Source organism: Dermochelys coriacea, chromosome 7 (genome assembly GCF_009764565.3).
Source record: "Dermochelys coriacea isolate rDerCor1 chromosome 7, rDerCor1.pri.v4, whole genome shotgun sequence".
In the NCBI taxonomy this organism is placed as follows: domain Eukaryota; kingdom Metazoa; phylum Chordata; order Testudines; family Dermochelyidae; genus Dermochelys; species Dermochelys coriacea.
In genome coordinates this window covers 97,920,676-97,945,576 of record NC_050074.1, presented here as the reverse complement: position 1 = coordinate 97,945,576, position 24,901 = coordinate 97,920,676, and the positions used below count along the sequence as shown (strand labels likewise).

General features: G+C 41.9%; 2 protein-coding genes across 7 annotated transcripts in view; one reads left to right on the top strand and one right to left on the bottom strand.

The window, feature by feature from the left end:
* The window catches only part of INPP5A (inositol polyphosphate-5-phosphatase A), a 444,123-nt gene extending 434,468 nt beyond the window's left edge, over positions 1–9,655 (top strand). For 2 of the 5 annotated variants that reach the window (XM_038409257.2, XM_043519354.1), the window contains 3 exons: positions 1,747–1,858; positions 6,474–6,542; positions 8,019–9,655. In XM_038409257.2, the coding sequence (XP_038265185.1) occupies positions 1,747–1,858; positions 6,474–6,542; positions 8,019–8,165 (328 nt within the window). In that variant the 3' untranslated portion in view covers positions 8,166–9,655. Of the gene's footprint in view, positions 1–1,746; positions 1,859–6,473; positions 6,543–7,837; positions 7,926–8,018 lie in introns of all 5 variants that reach the window. The other 3 variants (XR_006282883.1, XM_038409258.2, XM_038409259.2) reach the window with 3 other exon arrangements.
* NKX6-2 (NK6 homeobox 2) overlaps positions 1–20,191 on the bottom strand; it is a 36,981-nt gene extending 16,790 nt beyond the window's left edge. The window contains exons 1-3 of one of the 2 annotated variants that reach the window (XM_038409265.2): positions 19,279–20,191; positions 18,378–18,550; positions 16,339–17,201 (exon numbers count right to left, since the gene is read on the bottom strand). In XM_038409265.2, the coding sequence (XP_038265193.1) occupies positions 16,953–17,201; positions 18,378–18,550; positions 19,279–19,693 (837 nt within the window). In that variant the 5' untranslated portion in view covers positions 19,694–20,191 and the 3' untranslated portion in view covers positions 16,339–16,952. Of the gene's footprint in view, positions 1–16,338; positions 17,202–18,377; positions 18,551–19,278 lie in introns of those variants that run through there. The other variant, XM_043519356.1, reaches the window with a different exon arrangement.
* Positions 20,192–24,901: the final 4,710 nt, after the last annotated feature.

Below are 24,901 nucleotides of genomic sequence, written 5' to 3'. Positions count from 1 at the left end.
GAGTCATGCAATGGTCCACTGTGTTCAAAGACTTTGTTCTTGCTTTAGTCTTCTCCATTGTTGTTATTCTTGTTATTTATAATTGTAGACTCTAGGAACCCCGGTCATAGACCCCATTGTGCTAGGTGCTATACAAACACAGAACAAACAGCTTTCAGAGTAGCAGCTGTGTTAGTCTGTATTCGCAAAAAGAAAAGGAGTACTTGTGGCACCTTAGAGACTAACAAATTTATTAGAGCATAAGCTTTTGTGAGCTACAGCTCACTTCATCGGATGCATTTGGTGGAAAAAATAGAGGAGAGATTTATATACACACACACAGAGAACATGAAACAATGGGTTTATCATACACACTGTAAGGAGAGTGATCACTTAAGATAAGCCATCACCAGCAGCGGGGGGGGGGGGGGAGGAAAACCTTTCATGGTGACAAGCAAGGTAGGATAATTCCAGCAGTTAACAAGAATATCAGAGGAACAGTGGGGGGTGGGGTGGGGGGGAGAAATACCATGGGGAAATAGTTTTACTTTGTGTAATGACTCATCCATTCCCAGTCTCTATTCAAGCCTCAGTTAATTGTATCCAGTTTGCAAATTAATTCCAATTCAGCAGTCTCTCATTGGAGTCTGGTTTTGAAGCTTTTTTGTTGAAGGATAGCCACTCTTAGGTCTGTGATCGAGTGACCAGAGAGATTGAAGTGTTCTCCAACTGGTTTTTCAATGTTATAATTCTTGACCTCTGATTTGTGTCCATTCATTCTTTTACGTAGAGACTGTCCAGTTTGGCCAATGTACATGGCAGAGGGGCATTGCTGGCACATGATGGCATATATCACATTGGTAGATGCGCAGGTGAACGAGCCTCTGATAGTGTGGCTGATGTGATTAGGCCCTATGATGGTATCCCCTGAATAGATATGTGGACAGAGTTGGCAACGGGCTTTGTTGCAAGGATAGGTTCCTGGGTTAGTGGTTCTGTTGTGTGGTGTGTGGTTGCTGGAGAGTATTTGCTTCAGATTGGGGGGCTGTCTGTAAGCAAGGACTGGCCTGTCTCCCAAGATCTGTGAGAGTGATGGGTCGTCCTTCAGGATAGGTTGTAGATCCTTGATGATGCGTTGGAGAGGTTTTAGTTGGGGGCTGAAGGTGATGGCTAGTGGCGTTCTGTTATTTTCTTTGTTGGGCCTGTCCTGTAGTTGTAGTAGAACAAACAGCCAGTCCTTGCCCCAAAGAGCTTACGATCTAAGTATATGACAAAATTCAACAGATGGATTTCTAAAAATAAGCACTTATTTTCTCTCCGAAAAAAAAAAGTCAGGGGAGAGTATGGTGCTTTGAGATTTAAAGGGAGATGAAGAAAAGTTTTTAAATGAACACCTAACTTTTTAGACTAATGTGAGTTTATAAGGATGAGGAGAGAAATAAAGGTGAAGTACAACAAGTCATTGATTTGTATTCATTAAGGGCCAGCTCCTGTGAGGTGGTAAGCACCCTTCTCTCTCATTGAAATCTAAGGGGATAAGGATATTGAGCACTTTAAAGGAAGTGCTCAGCATCTTGCAGGTTGGGCCCTAAATTTAGGAATGGGAGGGACATATGTGTTAAACAGGTACATTTTGAAAGAACTGACTTTTGCAGGTTTAAAAAAAATCTGACTGTGTGGATTGAGCCAGTGGCTATGAAAGCTGCCTTGCAGAAAGTTAAAAAGTCAGGGTGGTTGCTGACAGATGTTGCACTGATTCTTTTCCAGTTATCCATACAGTGAAGATTGTAGCCAGGGAAAGCAGTACATGAATACTAGATGTCCAGCTTGGTGTGATAGAATTCTGATGTCACATTCAGCCAAGGAACTGATTCTAAAAGTAAGTACACTTGTGTGATCACATTATTTTCTAGTTATTTCTTCGTTTATCTTCAACATAGCATTTGTTTTTGTTTGCTATTTCTTGCCTCTCCCTGAATTCTGAACTGTCCAGAGTAAACCCCATGGATAGTTGAAGACAGCAACACCAAAGCAATGATCACATTTTTCCCTTATGCAAAATTTTTTATCTGATGATCTTAGTGTTTTACAAACATTGTGCAGTTAAGTTTCACAACACCTCTGTGAGACTTAGAGTCCCTTGGTTTCAGTGCATAGTGATAAGTCTAATTTTGCCAATGCCATAGCAACAATGTAGCTTAAGAATTTCCCAGATTTCCTCCCCTCCCTTCCTCCTCCCTGGCCCTTTTTTTGCTGTACAGATACTGAGCCAGATCCTGGGATCAGACCAAACTACACACTTCACAACAGGGTAGAAAGGGGACCTTTGTATTCCCCTTATCCTGTGTGTGGGCCTGGTCCCTCATGCCAGGTTACAGCAACCTGAATGTTGTCACAATTTACACAAGTTGCAAATGGGCCCAGAGAACCAAAAACACGTAAGGAGATCTTAGGCGCATCCCATCCAGGCTTCTTTGCTCTTACCATGCCCCATTTTCCTGCTATGCCAGAAGTGGGTGTGAGGGACATGCTAGAGCAGTGGTGGGCAACCTGTTGCACGCAGCCTGCAAGGGTAATCTGCTGGCGGGCTGCGAGACAGTTTGTTTATGTTGACTGTCCACATGCATGGCTGCCCACAGCTCCCAGTGGCCGCGGTTCGCCATTCCCAGCCAATGGGAGCTGCGGGAAGCGGCGCAGGCCGCAGGGACATGTCCGCCACCACTTCCCGCAGCGCCCATTGGCCAGGAACAGCAAACCGCAGCTACTGGGAGCTGCAGGCGGCCATGCCTGTGGACGGTCAATGTAAACAAACTGTCTCACAGTTACCCTGACAGGTCGTAGGTTGCCCATCACTGTGCTAATGTCTGTGCTGTGACTTTCTACCATGCTACAGTGAGCTGGTGATCTTGGGGTTACTCCAGAGGTCTTTATTGACAGATTGTGATGGCTGTGCAGTCACAGCAGCTTCATTACACCCACGAGTCTTGCCCACCTTCTCCAAAAATGTCTTGACTTGACAAGCTTATTTAATTTATTCACCCTCATTCAGGGTGAAATTTACCCCTCATTGCACAAAATCTGAGCAACTTGGTTTATTCAGGGAAATTCTTGAGGTCTGGTGAATGGAATTCACTTCCTTAACTTGGGGACAGGCCATGGCTATGGTACAGCCCCTCTGTGTCTAATCCAGTCATGGGTCTGGACTAGCATTTTAAGCCCTTCTGCATCTCCTATATAAATGTTGCCAGCCAATGGATCCACAGAGATTCCAGATCTCCATCCATGATGGCCTTTTTGGGGCCAAGATAGGGACCTCCTTCATGTGCAGAAGCACTGCAGCAGCCCCGATGTGGCTGCTCTGTCCAAGGCCTTCCTATACAGCCACAAGGCTGAACTAATGAAAAGGGCCCTATGCATTTGGATTAATTTAATCTTTAATTGATGGTTAATGCCATCAATGAGCTCAAGATAAAGTCAATATTATGGTATTTATTATGCACAATAATTAAAATGTATATAACATCTGAATACTGTGGAACCCTAGTATTCAGTAGGAAAGCAATACTGGGAAAACAAAGTTGCCAAAAAGGGGCAGGAACAGAGAATGAACTGGATATAAGCTTTCTATGCAATACTGCAGCATAAAATGTCAATGAAAATTTGGGCTTCATAGGTAGAATCATATACCAAAGAGATGATAATTTTGCATCTCTATACGACATTAATAAGACAGTAAATACAATATTGCATATACTTCTAGACATCCATGGAATTCTCCATAACAAAGGACAGAGTGACTAATGAGGGAAGATTTTAAAAATTAGCTATGAATCAGAGGAGATATAACTGTGTATAAATGTTTGAAGGGTGTAAACACCACCAAAGAGAGGAATTATTTAAGATTATATTAAGGAGTCTAACCAAATGTAATGAGAGAAATTTAAACATAGGAAAATGAAGGCTGAACACCAGAGAAAATTTGTAAAAATGAGTTCAATTGGCCTGAAATAACCTCCACAGGGAAGTGGCAGAAGTTCACTTGGAGTATTAAGGGCTCAATTTTCAAAATCCTTTTTAATCTTGTGTCTGCAATTTTGCATTTGCAAAATTTGGGCATGCTATTTTGGATATGGACAAAGATTTGTGAATACAAAAATTACCGGGGGAAATTAGAGCCACATTTTCTGCTGATGTAAATTGCACAGCTGCATTAACTTCAATTTAGGTGTTCCAGTTTACACCAGCAGAGAATAAGGTTCTTATCCAGCTGTGGGCCACTTAGAAATTTTGGCCCATAAAACCTGAGCAAAGCAATAGAAAATACACAATAGGGAAGAGTACTGAATTGGTGGAGGAAAAAACAAGATGATGTAATAGGTCTAAGTCATTTCTAAGTACTACATACAATCAAGAAAACTGTATTTGCCTTCCCACAGACTTCAGATCTTATTTTTTTATAAATGTTTACACTGTGCACTGTTAGAAATATTTGAAGCTTTCAAAAAGGATCAGTGAGGAAACCAAAAACACACTATTAGACTATACTTAATTGCAAGTCTGATACATTCTTATACTTTAAATAGCTGTTTATCTTTAAAAATTAGAGACAAAGAATTTCTTTGATATAACTAGTTGAGAAATTATTATGCATTGTTCTTTTTTTTTTTTAATATGTTAGGTGCTTTGTTGTAGGTAGCTGAAAAATTGATTTTCAGCTCTGGCCGACTTACCTCTTATTTCAAAGAACAAATTATAGTAAATCGGCACTTTCTTGTAGAAAAAGGAGTAGTGTGTGCAAATTAGCACACAACACAGTATGTTCAGTTCCACACACTAGGCGTTACAGATTGTACAGACATGGGGCTGTAAACAGCTTTCGTGCAACATCATCTATCATGCTATGGTCGGTTACCTCACCATCATGTTATTTTATGCTTCCTGAGCCCTAAAACACCAAAGGTTGCCCACTGCTAGGGGAGTTGCGTTGATGCCTGATAGCATGCAGTAATGAATGCTCAGCCAAGTGTATATTGTTTCTGCTTGTGCGCTGCTGTAATTTGTTTATCTGTCTAAAGATTATGCAGTTGAAAATCCACAATTTTATGCTGCCTTTGTAAATTATCAAGTCGCTTTTGATGAATGTATCCCCACTTCCGATAGTGGTGGCATTATGATCTTGAAATATTGGAAGGTGCTCATGCATACAATGCAGAAGGTTATGTTTTTATATTTTTTGGCAGACAACCATGCTATAAAGTAAATCTGACCTTAAGCTTCCTTACTGCATTTAAGATAATTCAGTTTTAACTTTATACTCCTAAATGCTGCTGTTTATATAAAGTTCTTGCCCAGTCAAACTTGACTGATTACAGATGACAAAATCTTGACTGTTTCATACAAAATAAATGAGTATGGTAAACTATTTTAAAGCACATATATGATTGTATTAGAGACTTGCCAGTGTGCAGACTCCAGATTTAATTAGCTTTCAGGAATTGTTTAGTATAATAAGAAATTGTAAGCCTCTCTGTGTGTTTATTCCTAAAGGGTTGTGCTAGATAAAATAGGCTGTCAAAATCACATGTTCAGTGTAAATGGCAGAAAGATGAGTACATTCTATTATTCATTAAATCATAGCTGCAAAGAGAACAAGTATATAAGAAGAAAGTTCAACATAGGGTCGAATGAAAGCAGTTCACAGGGCTGGCTAGAGGAATGCTCTCCTTCAATTGAGGCTGATTTTCTTAAGATATTTTGAATGCTCTTTTTATGAAAGGAAAGTATCTAATAGAAATAGGATTCTTTTGCTTTCTTCTTTCATAGCTAAATATTTTAACTGTGTTGTAGAAAATATTCAACCGCTGTTTCTACTTGTTTAACTTTACTTAGTTGATGCAATAACACAATGGGGTCCATGGCTAGGGCTCTTAGGTGCTCAAGTAATTCAACTAATAAATAATTAGAATAAAGGATGTGTTAATGTTTCTGCTTGTACATTTAAAATACTACTATATGGGGACATAGGATGTTTTTTAATGAGACAGAGGGGAATTCCATGTTATTCCGAGAGCAACATTCATGTCCTATGTAATTCAGTAAAACGATTTCTAGCTGTTCCTAAAAAAGAGGACTGTGGTGAAACCACTTGCTGCCTGTCACTGACACAAGGTTTTAATGTAACTATAACGGAGTCCTTAGTTTCCACACCTTAAATATTAGTTGCTAAAAGTTGTTAAAGTCCTAGAAGGGAGTAGTAGTGATTTGTCAGTATTTTATGTGGAAATTGCAAAAAGCTTTGCAATGGATATTTAATGTAACATTTCTACATTTGAGCCTATGTAATCTTTGCTCTGAAGAGCCACGTTGAATCTGCCCTCACTAAGAAATCTTATTGCATGTTCTTACTGAACTTCCATTCATGTAACCTTTCCTTACTTAGTTTTCTCTGAAATCTGAAGAATAACTGAACTGACTAGTCTTTTTTTTTTAATTAGTCAGAAAATGATGAGAAGATAGTGATTTATGACCATATTGGGCCAAATGTCTGCATGGGGGATCACAAGGTAATTTAACTCAGTGTTACAGGATTGTATTATACTGCGTTTTATTAGGAACATAGAATGCGTGTATTAATTTTTCTACTCCTTTTATACTGAAGTCAATTATTTCTCTCCTTTTTTATTTTAAACTAGACGCTTTGGAAAATTGTATACCAGTTGGGGTTAAATTCAGCTGAAATCAGTAGAAATGCTATATTAGAGATGAGCACGAGTTTCAGTAAAGAACAGGATAATGTTCCAGAAGGCAGCATAAAAACATAATATAAATCAGTATGAGCAAATATATCTGTATTTATAACCTTACCTAAATAAAGTTCCCATGGAAAACTTCAGTTTCACTTAGTTATCTAGATTGTTCCTGAATATAATTTTAATTAATTTGGTGTCTAGTTGACTATTAGAACAATAAAATGCTAACAGTACCATATATAAGCGACAGGTAAGAAAAAGAATATTTAGTGATATGCCAATTTAAAAAGATCAAAGATGATAAAAACATAAATTTTAAGTAACCCATACAGTTAGCTAATTCTCCTCTGAATATACCACAGACTAGAACCGCAGTTAGAAATATTTGATCAATAAGCACCTGGTTTCTTTGAAAATCCTATAAACACCTAAAAAATCTCTGATATTTTAAGACTGACTATCCATTTAAAAATTTCAGTTAGAAATCTGAAAACTATACTGCAATATCATTGACAGATGTACTGCAGTGGCTCTTGAATTATGATTTTAGGAATGGTAATGGGATACTTAAATAAATACAAATTTACAAATACAGTAAGTCATCTTTTTTTATTTATTTTTACAGTCATCATTTTTGTGGAGGTAGTAAAATGTTTTTCAAAGGAAGAAGGGATTTTACAGATATACTAACTTGTATGATAAAATGTAAAGTGCAGTATCCTTCAGAAATAGAGTAATAGCCAGATTGGATACAATCATTTTGATTTCTTTTATGACTGATTTATTTAACAAGCATCCTCTTTCAACAGAGTTAATATGACAAATGAAATAAGGTCCTATGTAGGGGGCTCAATCCTGCTTCTATTGAGATCGATGGCAAGATTCCCATAGATTTCAATGGGAGCACAGGATCAGCCCAATAAGTGGCTGTCTTCCTGAATCTCTTGAGAATTGTAAGATTACAGTAATGAAGGAAGTCTAGATTATTGCATCAGTTTGTCAATGGTTATAGATTGATTCTTACTCTGTTTGAAACAATTGTTACAAAGTGTTTGATCTCTTTCTGCCTTTCAAGTGTATAACCCCTATTTCTCCCTAACTTGCTGCAGCCTGTGTTCCTGTCCTTTCGAATAGCTGCTGGGGCAGGTAAACCTATTGCAAATGTGCACAAGTGTTGTGTCGTGCAGTGATGTGGTGGTAAATATCATTTTTTCCCCTTTGTTTATATTTTCTACATCATTTCCCCTTTGTGTTTATTTTTCTTTTAAAAAAATGCCAATTCTGCAACAGGAAAAAGATGCCCTCAAAATGAGAAGATCTTTCGTGAAACCACCCTGTAGCATGGAGGAGGAAAGAATAAGCAGTATATTGAAATGCATAATCCTAACAACTGTATTGATAAATCAAGTCTTGAGTGCCACATTTTTAGACTGCTGATCGTACACTATGCTTCAGCATCTGGACTCTGTTCGGGAAAAGCCTCACATACCTCACTGTCTTGTATGTTCATGTGACATCAAGTAGAAATGTGGAATTATTTTTATATATATATATATATATATATATATATATATATATATATATATATATTATACGTCACGGTTCTGTTGCCAAAACTCTAATAGACAGCAGAGATGTTCTGTATTTTAGATTTCACAATTTTCAACTTTTAATAAGTATTTGTCAATGTGGAAAAGCTACTTCAGCACATTTTAAACTTTTAAAGGTGTCATGCCTAACATTATATATCTGTACCATTTGGGGGTTTTGTACATTGGATTATATAGATAGAGATTTTGATGGTTTTAAATGGTATTTTCTTCATTGACCAAGGCTTATGGTTTGTTTTAGTTTTAGAATTTTGTTTTGTTTTTCATTTTTTCTAGATTTTTTTCTCATGTTATTTTCTATTCTGCCATGTAACATGGTTTTGAATCACACAGCAGCTGCTTTCTATACATACATATGTGTGTGTCTATATATATGTATGTGTGTGTATATATACACAGATATATAAATAATTTATAAACCTTACCAAAACGTATGCTAAATATACTTTCCATTATAACTGCTTGAGACTGCCATATCAGCAATTAGTGTTGGAGTCTAGCAGTTTTAGTTAAGTGTACATCAACAATCAACATTTATAAAACAAATAATATGTAGCCGTGCCATCACCAATACAGATATATAGTATACTATATAGCACATATATTAGCAGTTTCACTTTGTTACTCCTATAATATCTTCTTTCTAAGTACTATTAAGGACTGAATGTGAAGTCTCTAGTTAGATTTCTTTCAAGAATTTTGTAAACTGTTTTTGTCTGTCTTTTGTTACTGTTTTATGGTGCCAAGTATTGTATATTAAAACAATAACAACATGGGAGAAGAAAATTAGAAGTCTGTTTCAGAGAGCATCTGCACCCAACACAGACTGTATTATACAAAGTGTTAGAGAAAAGGACTGTAAATTTTCTTAGTTAGTGGCTATGTGCAACCTGCAACATAACCTTGTTATGAACATTTTTCTCCCACCACTAAGTACAACATTAAAAGGTGATTAGAGAGTCTGTTGATGAAACACAAATGTATGTTTTATTGATTTAATTTAGAACACTACAGAGTTCATGGACTGTGTGATGGCATTAGATTGATGCTTGATTTTGGTATAAATCACTACCATTGAAAATGATTTGATGTCCGCTTGCAGAATTTGTTTTCATGACAATACAGTCTGGGTTTGTATTAAGTACTGTTGTTCATAGGGTTTCTGCAGCTCTGTAATGTCAATGTGCCATGTTGCAATATAACCACCCAGTAATTCTATTTAACACGAATAGAGATTCAACTCATGGTAACTTTGAAGGCCTTTAGAAATGAGTACTCTGGTTCTCAAGCAATAAATCTGATCATAATGAAAAATGACTGTGTTTGTCCCTTTAATTTTGGGTGTGGGAATTATGCAGAAATATGAAGTTGTCCTCTTAACTTTCTGCTAATTGACTGTATTCTTTTTTGTCTGAAAACCAAGGCAGATAATAAGATGCATTTTTGTGTATAAACTGAAACACAATACAAACTGAGAAGAAGAAATTTAACATTGATTGCACTTTAAAATGTGGGATTCTTTTATTATAATATTGTTAATCTGACTATAACAGTGTATTTATGGCTACTCCTAATATACCAACACCACCAGGACCTTTAAACTGCTAGCCCCTGATCATTTTACAGATACTGGTCTACATGCTCTTTCCTGAGCTCTCTTGTCATAAAAAATAATGCTGCCTCTTAAAAGAAGGGAAAAAAAACTAAATACTTCTTTATACAGAGAGTAGTTAAAATAATAAACTGTGGGACCATAAAGAATTCTAAGCATCTAAAGAAGAAACAGCTACACAGATGACCTATTAGGGTAACTTGTTGAGTTGAGAAATTCTCAACAAAATTAATTCAACAACATTCATAATATGCTATTCCAGTGTTTAAAAAATTGGAGGCATGATCTCTCAAATGTGTGGGTTCCAAGTAGTAAGTTTTAAGAAAGATCCCTACTAGGAATTCCTCTTCTTGAATAATCTCTTGAAAGCCTAATAGATAACTATAAAATATTTTACCACAAACTAAGGTTTTCTATCAAATTACACATTCACGGAATTGTATTTTCTCCCCTTCATGGCATTAACGCTGCTAAAGTCCACAGTGTTCATTAAATACTAACTTCTGTATGTAACCTTTTTTTTATATGCAATATTGATTGTATAACGATTGTCGTGTTTTAATCTGAATATGGATTTCTACAATGGAGAATTTTGGTCTACTGGGACTATTAATTTAATATAGAATATAGACTGTTCCGATCAGGCCAATATAGCATTGTTCCCAGCAATCCCATTATAATTAGAAGAAATAACAACAGATTGTTTTGGATGGAGAGGTTAAATACCTCTTGCTTTTGCTTAGTTTGATGGGTTAAAAGCTACCTTGATCTATAGAAAGATACTAATAACTGAATATTTGTTTCTGGGCACCTTGAAGCTCAATTAATTAAAAATAAAGTCTGTAGAGGAACAATTGTAAGAATTCAGGCTAACCCCTCAACTATAGAAGGTTTTATAATCCTATCACTTTCCCTTAGCAATCAGTTAATGTGCTTAGATTTGTCCCTGTAGTTTCAGCTGTAATGAAGCAGGCACTATCCTTCATATTCAAGTGTACTCAAGGCACACTGGGGCCGAAGTGAGGACTTTTCTGAACTTGATTTGTAAATGGAGACAAGTAGAGCCTGGTCCTTCAAACCCTTATTGCCTTCAGTGGGACTAGGACCTTTCGTCTGAGTAAGAATTAACAGGACCGCCCCTAGAATAATTAGCTGCCCTGACGGAAAGACTCGGATGCGTTAAAAGTCATAGTGAAATAAATCGGCCTTCTCCCAAGCCCGATGTGACACCACCTGAATCTCTGTGTGAACATCCTGTGGTGCTGCGCAGCTCCAACCAATCAGCAGAAAGCTGATAATTAGGGCTGGTAGGTGGATAAACAGCTTCTACGCTGAGGAAAGAAGAGATCAGTGTGTCCCAGTAAAGTGAAATAACCTTCTGGAAATCTTAGCTTTTCTGTCTTTCCTTTGGAAAGGTGTTGCCATCTGAGAAGTACAAAGGTGAAATTCCATCGGGCTCTCTGAAGAAGGATTGGCTCTTTCCATCAGGTATTTATCAAATTTGGAAGGACATCAAAGTATAAAACATGAGCAAGGAAACAAGGACTGAAAGATCACAGTAAACAGAGTAAATAGGAAAATACAAGAGTACCTTGGGTACTTGCTTTCTTCATTAACCACCCTAAATCTCTTCCCTAGTCAGGCCACATTTACAGGGGACAGGATAATGTATTAATGAACCTTTAGCCTTTGTACAACATTGTCAATTGTCAACATGGGGAATAATGCTAACCTGTCAAAAGAGGGCTGCTGTTGTAGGATACCTAAATTATATGTCTGTCTGACTGTTTTGCTTGAAGAGGTAAACTATCCCCAGATAAATGGCTCCTAATATACAGCTGATCTAGCTGCAGTAGGCTTGCTAGGAAAGGGTTGAGAAGGAAGGGCTTCGGGCTTAGTTCAGCCACCTTTCAGTGAGAGAGAAAAAATGTGGGTTTTTAGGTTAACTATCCTTCTTTCTGACATTTGAATCAATTCACTCTTCTCTTTTGGGAACCTCTGGTTTGTCGTCAGTTGCCTTATAAGAAGTTAGGGTCTTGAGAAAATACTTATCAGTATTAAAGGCAGGGTTTGAGGCCTCCGCTGTAATCCCATTTTAGGTGGCTTATTAGCCCTAGAAAGGGCACTAGCCGCTCCTCTACCAGCCGGTCCCAGACATGGTCTGCCTGGCGTTGGCCACGGAGCGCTTGCCCCTCAGCTGGGGACGTTGCCCGGCCCTCCTTAGCGCTCAGGGAAACGGCCCGAAGGGGAGCTCCCCAGAGGGCAGTACCCCTCCCAGCTCCTCTGAGGCCGCAGGCCCTGCGGGGACCTCTGCAGGGGGGCTGAGTTCAGATCTTGTTCTCTGCCTGCTTTGGGTGGAAGCAGACAAGAGCGGCACGCGGGCTTCCCCCGGGCCCCGTGGCTCAAAGGTGCGGCACCGCGTACCCACCCTGCCTGGCCCGCTGGGGAGCTGGCTCTGTGCGCACAGAGCCAGCGGGACGTCGGGGGCCTCCGAGGCATGGGAGCGGCCAGAGCCGGCGTCGGCCCAGATCGCAGCCGCATCGGCTTGTGCTGAAGAGAAGGGGCCACTCCCCGGGACCCTGAGCCTCGCTCGGGCCCGAGCCGCCCCGCGGCCTGGACTCGGGCCGGTTTCCCACGGGCTCCCAGGGCAATTCTGCCGGGGTGAGGCCGGCAGGCTCGGGGCCCGTGCGGGGCGCCCCTGGGGCGGGGGTATAACGAGTGCTGGCTCCGGGCTTCGCTGCTTGCGTTGCAAACACAACCCCCCCCCCCCCCGCCGCCTTGAGCCACGTGTCGCCTCGGCGCCATCCATCTGCTCCGCCGTCCAAAAGAAACTGGAGCCTGCTTGGGGCCGGCGGGGAGCGGACAGGGCAGGAGAAGAGGCTGGGACCGGGCCAAAGAAGGCCCCGCCGGCGGTCGGCTGCTTTCTTGCCGAAGCGGGAGGCGGCCCTGGGGGTGCAGGCGAAGGGCAGGCCGCTTTCCCCGCCCCGGGAGAGGGGCGCAGGGAGGTGAATCTGCCCCGGCCGGAGATCCGCGCAAGGCGGCGGCGGCTCTCCCACTTCTCCCCCGCCAGGTCGGCGGCTAAGGCCGGAGCCCGGCCGGGCGCTGCTTCGGAGCTGTCGGTGGGGCTCCGGGGCCGCGTGGTCAGCCGGTGCGGCCCCCAAACCTCGCCGCGCCAGGCCCCGGGCAGCGCTCCAAGCTAGGCGGGGAGGCCGCCCGGACCCAGCCCTGCGCGTCTCCCGGAGCGGGCCCGATCCTGGTCCCGGGGCTCCCTGCAGCCGGAGACGCCCCTGCCCAGCGGAGCCTGTTGCCTTCGGGGGGGGCAGAGACTCCAGCTCTGGCGTCTGGGCTGGGCTCGGGAGGCTGCACCGCCCGGGAGGCTCCTGGCGTCCTGCCCGCGGAGCGGGGCGCTCAAAGCCTCGGCTCGCAGAAGGCTGGGAACCGGCCGGGCCGCGCAGGCTCGCACTTAGGCGCAACGCTTGTGTTCACTGCGGGGCCCAATTCATGCTGCTGCCTGGCTGGGTGTGAGATGTAAAGAGAGTCACAAAGGGTCCGATCCCACAGGCTTCGCTCACTCAAAAGGCCAGTGGACCGCGGGATGGGGCCCAAACGCCCAGTTCTGAGCCAAGGCGCTGTGGGGTCTCACAAGAGGCACCTATTATGTTGCTTTAAATGGTCCAGCTTTAATGCTGGAGAAACCCCGTTTTGTTGAAGCTAAAGCGGTTGCCAGACACTGCTCCTATCCAAGTGGCTTTCTTTAAAGTGATCAGGGACTGAATCATCGCAGGGAAAACTTAAGGACTCCCAGCATTTGGAAACGAGTTTCCTTTCTTTTCTTTTCTTTTTTTTTTTCCTGGCTGCCTGGCAAGTAAAGAAGGGCCCTGCTTGGCTTTTCTGTGTAGCCCATTGCATTTGCTCAGATTGCAAAACAGCAGCTGAGAAGCAGAAAGAATGTCTCATTCATTTAAAAAAACCTAACAATGAAACTGGCCTAGACTCTTAAGGCCCTTGAATAGTCACAGAGCCCAGCTACAAAAAAACAAAAACCCTGCTGATCGTGTCCTCCTCACGAAGCACTCACTGTACCGCTGTGGGAGCATCTCTCTCCCGCCAGCAGGTTTGATGCCTCTTGTCCTTTCCTCCTTAACCACTTCTGAATTGTCCAAACCAAAATGTAAATATTTTGTAAAATGATCGGTGTCCTCTAAATAAAAATCACCGATTAGCTGGAAAGACACAGCCGCAAGCTTTCAGTACCCACGGTTTCCTATAAAGGTAGCACCAAAAAGAAATCCTATTTCTACCGTTCTACTGGCAAGATCAAGAAGTTGGCCCTGTAGGCTTCTGCCTCTGGGATGGTGTCAAGATAACAATGGGCGTTAAGCTAACTAACTAGTACCTACGTGAATCTAACAGATGACTACCGCTTACTGTTGGGAAAACGACGTCTTACACTGCAACTATCTCCCAAGAAGTTTAGCCGTTAAATATGTAGTTTGGTAGCTGCTTGTAGGATGTTTTCGATTTTATATAAACGAAAGAGAGATACTACACTCTCTCTCCCTCCTCTGGAGTACAGATACATTGGAAAGATGTTGTTTCTTTCTTTTGGTACGTGACAGGGACGCATTTTAAGTTTTGCAACTTTTGGTGCGCTCCCCCTTTAGAGGCTGGGAAATGTGATGTTTGGTGCACTCACCGAAGACAAACGACCGAGCTTTTCTGAACAGGTGTGTGAAGATGAATTTATACGTACATAGTGGACATAACTCTTCCTCCCGCTCATCCCATTCTGGGAATCTGGCTTCCTCTTTCTTTCAGGGACCAGTGTGATTTTCCCTTCTGTGCACAGAACCAGTGGCACCCTTCGCCCCCCATCTCCGTTGGCTCGGCTGAGGGAACTCACTCACATTCGCTTACTCTATTTTAATAGAATATTTTTCATGGACTGGGAGAATGGCCACAATAAACCGCGGAAGGAACGTCCCAGTTCTTGGCAAGCCAAACCTGAGCAAACCCTTTCCCCCACGGGCCTGCTTTTCCAGCACTGTGCTCCGCACGTTCAGCAGCAGCAAGTTTGGAAAAAAGAAAAGGCACAAAAAGCGGTGAACAAATGGAAATCGGTGATTTACAAAACAATAATCATAGAGTTGCAGAAAGTGGTGTCTGTCTCTGCCCCTTCGCTTTTTCCCCCCAGATGCGCAGAGCTTTTAGTTCTTACAAAATAAGCTCTAAAAGCGAGTTAGCAAAGTCTGGCTCAGATCACAAGTTCAGATCCTCTAACCTCCTTGCTTCGGGTGTAAATTGACAAAGGATTTAAAATATTAGTACCAAATCAGAGCCAGCCAGTTTTGCAGAGGAAGCAACAATTGGTAGGTGGCTGAGACTGTTCTTTGAGCCTCTCAGCTTCTCATGTAAGGCAGCTACTTTTGAAAATCTAACCTCCAACCCATGAAAGGAGCTTGAATCTGAGAGAGGGGTTATTTCTGCAAACCGCTCTGCTCCCAGCAATGGTCGTAACCAATGACTTTGGGGCCCTAAGCCCACGAGCGGCGGGTCGGAAAGGCTGGTGGCGGACTAAGGCCCGACCCTGCATTCCTTGGAGCTGGCTTCGGGGAGCCCAGGGGAGGGGTTGGTTCCCTCGCGTGTTTCATCTGGTGCATTAGGATTTAATGAAACGAAACGCAAAAAAACAAGCCAATAACTCAGCCAACGATTAAAAGGGAAGGTGAACGGCTGCTATTTCTCACACACGGTGAAGCACTGGCCAGGGTAAGCGCTCGGGGCAAGCTCTTACCACCCCAGCCTCCAAACTGGCAGTGTCTGAGCCGTACAGCCCGAATCCACCCCTTGCTTTCCACTCGAGCTCCTGTACCTTGCCCTTGTCACCGGCGGGGTCCGCTCGGATTTCCAATACAGCGGCTCACTATGCGAGGAGACGCTCCGGACCGGACAGGGGCAGAGGAGCCGACTGAGTCTCTCGCTTCGGAGCTCAGTCCGGACGCGAGCCCCCTGAAAACGTTCCCAGTCCCCACCCCTGTGACACAGCAACGCGAAGTTACCCTGCAACAGTTGGGCGAGCTTCTAACTCCAACCACTTCTTCCGCCCCCCCCCCCGCCCCCAAAATAAACCCTCGAAATATTACCGGACCTGGCTGAGGTTTCAAAACAAACCCACAAGCCACGCGCTAAAACATCTTTACTTCTAAAACTACAAATTACTTCCCCCCCCCCGGGGTTGACTTCAGCTAGCACACCGAACACCGCCCTCCCCGTTGGCCGAGGCGGGACCCCAACTGTCCAAGGGGGTTTAAAATCCCTACTTATTGTGAAGAACGTGTGGGTGAGGGGGTGAGATGGAAGAAGAAACAAAACATCGGGGGGAACGCGGTAAAGGAGAAGCTTGTTAAATAATTTATTGATTTATACAAAGTCTTTCCAACCGACGTGGAGGCAATAGTTTTAATCCAATTTAAAATCAAGTGTCCAGCTTTGTCTGTCTTTTTGGTTGTTTTTCTGATGTAATAGAGCATAAAATCCGTAGAGAGGAAGAAACTAAAACTGCCAAAAAGCTCAATGAGAGGGGAGGGTGAAATAAAAGAGCCATTTTTACACTAGAAATATACATCACAAAACTCTGAAATTTCCTATATACAAAGTGGCTGAGCTGCAGTCGGTGATCCATACAAAACAGTAACAAAATCTGATTGTTAGAGCAGGAAATTGGCAAGAAAGAAGGGGGGAGAGCGGAGAAAGTTAAAAAACAAATAAAGGAACGTTGGAAGGATTCCTCTGCGATTTACATCAATGAGAAGGAAGATAATTTCATAACTTATTCTGTAAAAAATATATACATTTCACATACATCTTAGGCTGTACAACACATCACTTTTAAACATCCAGTTACAATTCTTCTTTATAATGTTTTATACCCTGGTTATTTCAGCTTTTATAAAGCGCCTTAGGGAGCAGTCAGTCTTGTTGGCTAGGGTCTCTTGCCCTTTATCACAAAGTATCCGAGTTGTTACTGCAGGGGCTGATAAGGGCTAAATTTGTGGATTTGTGCTTTTTCAATAACCTCGTGATTTTTTCATCGTCTGAGTTGGGGTCCAGAGGTTTGTTATATTCATCATCGTCCTCATTATCTGAGCTCTCCTTCAGCTTCTCCGTCTCTGAATCGTGTTTTTTCTTAGCGGAGGCCATTTCTGCTGCGTGCCTCTTTCTCCATTTCGTCCTTCTGTTCTGAAACCACACCTGTTGGAGACCCAGTATAAGAGGGGGAAAAAAACCCTTAGCTGTAACTCTCTTTCCAACAACCCAACCTCCTGCAGATTTGCAACCCTCCCTACATACACACTTAGAGCGCCCTTCAGAAAACTTGGTTTCACTTTCTGTCTGGACTATTGCTTGCCTTTGGCGGTTCCTGTTTAAACAGTAAAGTTGGGTGCGTATAGCCTTTAACATCACTGGTTCCGTCTCATAAGACAGCAGGATCGTTTATGTACTATTAAAAATTCAGTCACTTTATATGAAAGGGGATCATCACTTTTGACTCTCAAACAATAACATAAAGGCCAAACACTGTACATAAAAGTATTAAAAACTGGCTAGACTGCAACAGGATAACTGTAGAGAAATGTGTATGTTTGTGTAAAGTAATTGCACTGCCTCTCCATAACATAGCTCATTCAAACTGAATCTTTATGGTTTGACAATGTCAGGCGAAGGAATATAGTGTCCTATTCCCGGCTTCCCTTTTGTTACAATGAAGCCAAAATTAATTGTCGTTCAAATGGAATTTTGGTAGCATTGGAGAATAATATTCTTTTGAAAAGCGAATGGCCGAGAAAATAGTTCACAGTCAAATTATATATAACCCAGTATACAATAGTTCAACACTGCCAAAATATTTCCCAATATTATTGTGTTTAAACAAAATAGACACACATCTAATATCCCACACGGAACTCTGGAATATTGAGAAATGTGAAACCATTTCACTTGAGTAGTTTGTAAATGATTTTCAAAACTAAGGACTCTGTATATTTAAGACCATGCAAAAGAACTTTAAAAACACAAAGGTAAAATCTATTACATATAAAAATATTATTTTAATTATAAATAACCTAGAAGCGTTTTTTATATATTTTTGCATCATTGTAAGGAATTAAACCAATTGTGAAAAGTTATGATTGTGTTGTCCAGAAAATAAAATATTACTCTTGCAATTAAAGTAAATCAGAACTTTAGGTTATATCTCCTGTCATAATTTTAATACTCCCACAGGGTCTGTTAATTCAGTAAATTGTGATCTGAAGAAGCAGGTATACTTCAGTTACGTGCTAGTTTCATCTTTCAACATCTGTGAATCCATTAATAAAATAATCTTTACTCAGAGACGATTCTGGTGTATAAAACGGGGCTTCTTACCTTAACTTGACTTTCTGTCATTCCTAACGAATAGGCCAGACGAGCTCTCTCAGGTCCTGCCAAGTATTTAGTTTGTTCAAACGTTTTCTCCAAAGCAAAAATCTGCTGCCCTGAGAAAGTTGGTCTTGAGTGTTTCTTCTTTCCGTCTTTGTCCAGAACCATTCCAGTCTGGGCTGCAAACAGGAGAAAATATCCCCGTCAATTACTAGAGATTACATCTAATCTCAGTGCCAGAATCTGTTCTCCAATATAAAACTAGAAAAATCCCCTTGGTTTGAATTACGTTACTCCGGATTTCAACCACTGTAACTGGGAGCAGGATTTCGCCCTGTAATATCTAGCAGAATCGTATTGTAAGTGACATCACGAAACTGCTGAAACGGCATGTAAATGATAATAAGACATGTGATGGTGAAGTTAGGCTACAGTTTTTAGTTTATTATTTTGAACAGTGTGGGGTTATGATACTGTTTCATGTATTGCAATTCTGAGAGCACATGCCCCTGTGTTTATAAGTCTATACTGCTCAGTATCACAGACAGGTTTACATCTTTATCCACCCATTGTTGTCAGTGGTATTTCTCACCTCCACCATCAAGATTAGATAGTTATGATAGCTCCTTACATATTTGCCTTTGTATCTAAGAAATCGAGAAAGATCCCGACTCTAAAAGCGACCTCTACAATCTCCTGGCGGAGCCAGACAGTAGAAAACACTACCGGGTGAGGGGGCGGATTTCAAAATTACCTTTACCAAAGGGGCCTTAATAAAAAATCTGATTTCACGACAGAAAAAAAAAATTCCAAAAACAAACTCTGCCCCACACAAATGTATTGGATCCTTCAACGCCTCCCCCATCACTCCCTGCTCCCTTCTAGGATCAGATGCACCCTCACTTACCAGGACAGGCGATTCTCGGATCTCTCCAGGGAGATCCCTGCATAACTCCCGGCCAGAAGATGGGAGGTCGCCCAGGCAGCTCTGCCAAGGGCTTTGGGTACCTGGACACAGCTGCGGGGTTAAAATACATCCCTGCTGAGGTAGCCAGTCCATTAATCCGGGGAAGCCCGGTGAGGAGGTTGCTGGTGGTTCCAACAGGTCTCCCCAGGATGTCGCTTATTCCGTGCGGCGTCCCTAAGGGGATCTGTGTGTTCAGTCCGCCCAGGGCTGGTGCTTTGAAGCTGGAGGGATTCTGCAGGGTGTAGGGGAATAGAGACGTCTTCATTTCAGCCATGTTATGCAGAGCAGCCAGCGGTGTACTGCTCAGAACAAATGCACTCTGGCGATTAGTATCCATCTGCCCCACAGCTAACATTTGTGATCATCAATAAATCTATATATAGAGATATAAAAAAGCCAGCTGTTTTATTCTTAACCCACACGCGCAGCGCCAGCCACGGGCTCGTTAGTCTTAAAAAAAAAATCAAAATACCACTGAGTAACAAAGTTTTGTGCTGAGTAGCAAGCGATCGCCTCGGCTCTGCCAGGACTTGCAGCTGCAGCAATGCACACTGTAAAGTTTCAGTCAGGAGGAAAACAAAAATGAGGCAGGAAAATATTGCAAAGGAGAGGGAGGCAAAAAGTCTCGGTCAAAACAGACCTCAGCTGGCAGTGTCCCTGGACGACTTTGGTTGCTGAGCCCGGATTGAAAATCCACTAGGAAATCAGAGGATTCGGAAGGGTGAGTGGTTTTGATGATTTTTTGTTTGTTTTTTGGTAGTTACAGGCAGAGTTCCTTCCCTGGGAAATTGACTCAGAGCTGAGACCAGAGCTGTACAAGATACACAGATAACCGCACAGCCACCTGCAAGACGCGCTCTCTGATTGGAGGAACCCCCTTCAGGGGCAGCTCGGATTGGCCAATGGATTGGCACGCTGGTCCTCCACTTTGCATTGACGTCACTCGGGAGAAGAGCAAGACTAAATGAAGATTTTATTATAAAGTCAAGGTACTTTAAATGGCTGTAAATTTACCCACTGATATATCTTTCAAACGACTAAATAAATCCAAATGAATGGGAGTTTAGTTAGGCTAAAGCTTTAGAAGGAAATCAGAAAAAAATATCAGCACACATTTTATCAGATCGAAATAATGCAGATTTTGAGCTCAAATCAGTAATGCATTAGTTTAACCCTGATTCATAGAAAACCAGCTAACAGCAGCAAATTACAACTTCGTTCGTTTTATTTTTCTGTTATATTTTTCTCTGTTCAAAATATTTAGTTAAGTCATGGAACCTAAATAGAAGAGCTAATAAAAAGTATCACATCATGTATCTGAGCATTAGATTTGCCTTTTTCTCTTGATGATTCGACTAAACAATACTTCAGGCTGTTTACATTTGTCACACAGACTGTCAATTCTAACTGTTAGATACATTCTAGGGTATGTTTCAGAGTAGCAGCCGTGTTAGTCTGTATTCGCAAAAAGAAAAGGAGTACTTGTGGCACCTTAGAAACTAACAAATTTATTAGAGCATAAGCTTTCGTGAGTTACAGCTCACTTCATCGGATGCATTTCTAGGGTATGGAAGGATTGCTCACAAATGTGTAGTGGACTGTGCCCAGCGTTCTCTGTGATATAAAATATAGATGATGTGATCTCTACAGCACTAGTGCCCCTCACTTCCTAGAACGTGCTTCTTAGTTGTCAATCGTATCTGTACAAAGGCGTTTAAAGCAGAAGAACCAGACTTTTGACTAATCGAGCAAGGCTTGCTTCTGTTTGGGAATGAAATACGCTCTTGTAGTTCTTTGGTCGTTTACAGTTTGGGCCGATTGTAATTCAGGGGCAACTATGCCGGTGCAACGTGGGCTTTTGGATGCTGTTTACCTGATAATTAGTTTTCAATGTACCACTCTCTATTTAACTGATAATTAGTTCTCTATACTCTTTAAACTGCTCAGTATTTATTAGATTTGAATTTTGAAAGTATTTTTAAAGTATTCTAGTTTAGGATTAAGTTTGATTGCACATGTCTTGCCATCAGGTTTTAAGTAGAATTCTCCACTGAAATCAGTTGGGGACGTCTGCTTAAATACTGGTGGCTGCATGTGGTCTGCTATGGTCAAACTGAAAGAATGTCTCTTAAATAATAAAAGTGCTTTATACGTGAACTCGCAATATTTTAAAGTGCATTTGCAGAAACATAAACCAGTTCAAAGATTGTTTCTTAATCGAAAACATTCTTAGTTGTTAAGAACATGTGGAAAAAAAAGAATAGATATTGTTGGAAAATACATTTGGAGGGATTTATTTTTAAAAGGGTGCTTTCTTAGTTTATTTTTGAATGACTTTTCATGTATGTTGTGAATACATTATTAGCACAGGAAAAATAGCGTGAACTACAGCTAACAGAGAAATGAAACGTTCTAAAGTTTTTTAAAATTTCCAAATGAAGCAAATGATGATGCATATTAAATTTAAACATATAAATTTAAATATAAATAATATTAAATGTATACTTGAATTTATTAAACGTATCAAATGCAGTAATTAAATGTATGATCAGGACATATAATAGTTGAAGAGTAGTTGTTTGTCTTGAAATTACTATCTTCATTATATTAAAATACATTTCTGGAATTAAAAACTTCGACTAGACCAATGATCTTTATTTTAGCTACTCTGACGTTGTGTTGTCACTATCCGTCCATCCTGTTATGCACACCATCGTATGTAATATTTGCAAGGAGCTGAAAAAAGCAAGGAAATTGTTAAGGCCTCTTTAGAGTGTCATCAGCTTTGTATCCCGGGTCATCTGTTTTATAAATACTATAATTAGAATTTGTATTTAAAAAGAGACGGTGAATGTCATCTTCTTTCAGCTCTTTTAATGGCGTACAACTAAATGTTAGGTTCAGGCTTTGCTGTTTGGCGCTTAAAGGATTGTACAGAGGAAATGTATATTCATACAGCATCATGCACTGCAAATTCATATCTAAGCTGTGAAGATTCCTAAATCCGCTTTACGATGTCCCAGATTTGATTCCCATTGAGAATGAGTTGGTCATTTTTTCCTTCCGCTGTTTGGGTATGCTAAAGAGGTTCCAGGTGCGCTAAGCTGGTTTATTATTCTTTTTGACTTTTCCGAAAAGTGACTGGTTAAGTGTTTTTCTTCTTACCGGAGAGAATCCTTTTCGGTTTTCTTTTTCCCTTTACCTGTCCGGTGGGTTTCGCGCGCTCGCTCTCTCTCTCTGATATTTCTATTTGCACGTTAGATTGTTTCCCTTGTAGTGATGTGTGATTTTTATCCGGTTTTCCTCTCTCCTCCCTCCCCCCGGCCCACTAGTATTTAAATAATCGTATGTGTGAGAGAACAATCTGGCTTCAGTTTGCTACTCAACCATAGTGACTGCTGGATACTTTGATACTGGCAGAATTTAGCTGGGAGAATGCATCCCCAGGGTTTAGGTGATTTGTGGAGATGAAAGTCATTTGAGCCATTACAGAAATATATTTCCAGTGTTTAGCAGTGCAGGGGGACCTGAAGTGATAGGCGAGTGGTGCTATTCTCCTGGAGTGGAACTGATATTTCCCCCTCTATGAATATCGATTTTTCATTCATTGACCATTTCAGTTCCAGAAAAATATAGAAAAGCCGCCCCACGGGTGATGGGAATCGTGCTTTAATTAAAATAATAGATACAGGCAGAAAACTATAATTCCCCGGAGAGCAGAGATCCAGTGCCAGGTCTTCCGGAGTTATTTTAATTACACAGGACAGATTAACAAAGGAAACATCTCACTTGCTTTTTCTAGTTGTTGGAGGAGAAACTGACACCTAAGTGGGCTCCAATTCCGAGTCCCTTCGCACGGATCTCATCCCTTAAAGGGAAACAAGCGCTGGTGACCATCCAGCCTCTCCCCCACGAACTGAACCTGCCCTTTAGAACATCATCCAGGAGCTCAGGCCAGCTCAGCGGGTGTTGAGAATGTGCGCTCCTGGCTGGTCTTGGGGTTGAGATTCACCTGGTGCCAGGTGACTTTCTGTTCCAGGCGCTTGGAGCAGAGAGAAGCATTTTCTTGTTAAAGTGGAAGGAAGTGGGAGAGCCCTGTTCCCGTTTCCCTTTGCTTGCACCACTGAGGATTCGCACTTGCTTTGTACCGTAGTTTGGATTATTCTGTTTAAAGATCACCCCAATGTGCTCGTTTACCTAGATGATCGAAGCCCAGGGGCGTTTTGACAGGGTCCCCATGTGCACTATAGAACAGTAGATAGGGACAGAATTTCCCCCTCACTCCCGCCGCCCCCGGGTTGAATTATAGAAAGAATTGCCCCGTTCACATGTTCTCCGCATTTGTCCTCTTTAAAAAGTTCCTTGGAGTATGTTTAATTCGGAGGAAGGTGCAATAAAAGTGACGAGACATATCGGGACCACTGTAGGAAGAGATGGTTGTATGGGATGCCCAGGTTATCACTGAGACCCAGCAACAGAACAGACAATAGTTTTCCGTGGTCTCTGGAGTGTTTCAGGTTGTGGTGTTGTTAGTGTGTGAAACACTGACCTGCTCCGTGCGCCGTGTAGTCACAAGTTTACTCAGAGACCCTTGGCGGGTCCCACACATGCATAAGTGGAGCCCCCTTACAGAAAGGAAATAGTTTGCTGTCCACTAAGTGGGGACGAGCTACAGACTCTGTTCCCATTTTGCAACAGGCAGGGGCAAACCCATCAGCAAACAGTAATGAAGGAAAACAAGGCGCTTAATAGAGAGGGGACAGATGCTCTGACGTCTCCTGCTCTCTGTAACACGGCCACAATTGGCCTTGTGTTGGGAAGAGCTCCCTTTAGGAGACACAGGGACATCTAGAGTCATGAAGAGCCCACAGCCAGGCCGAGAGAGCAAGGCACCACCCCACACTCAACAAGCCCAGGGACCTTGTCAGCCAGTTCTTTGTGAAGAAACAATGGACTGGCTCAGCCTGACCGTCACTTCATAGTTCCAGGCTGGGAGGTTCAGGCCTTTCAGTTTATTACCTCCAGACTACTTCCATTGCATCCTGCACACGCAGCTGCCAGTGTGCACAGACAGGCTCGTCCCATCACTAATATCGGTGAGCGTGTGAAGTGTAATGACATCTAACGCACGTTACCTTTCTCCACGGCTTCTAACCCTCTTCCTCCCCCTCCGCCCCCCCGTCCCCCCGCAATGCAAAGACTCAACCGCTTTGGCAGCCTTAGATTGAAATTAAAATGTTAAGTCAGCATTTAAGACAAAATAAACTTTGCGCATGTCCTAGGAGTAGGTTTGACTTCGGACGTGAAATTGAGGGATCAGGTATGCCTTGAAATTTCCCAGTACCTCCCTTTTTGTTCTGGGATTGTGAAAAGTTTCTTCCAGCGCCTGATCACAATTGCGCCTTCGTAAACTGTCAACAAGGAAGCACGTTTATTTCCAGCGATCACTAGCCTATGCATGTTTTATAGGGAGGAAATTACAGTTTTTGCTAATTTTCTCTTCTCTCTCTCTCTCTCTCTCTCTCTCTCTTTCCTGCGCCTGTCAGTTGGGTTCTTTGAAAAT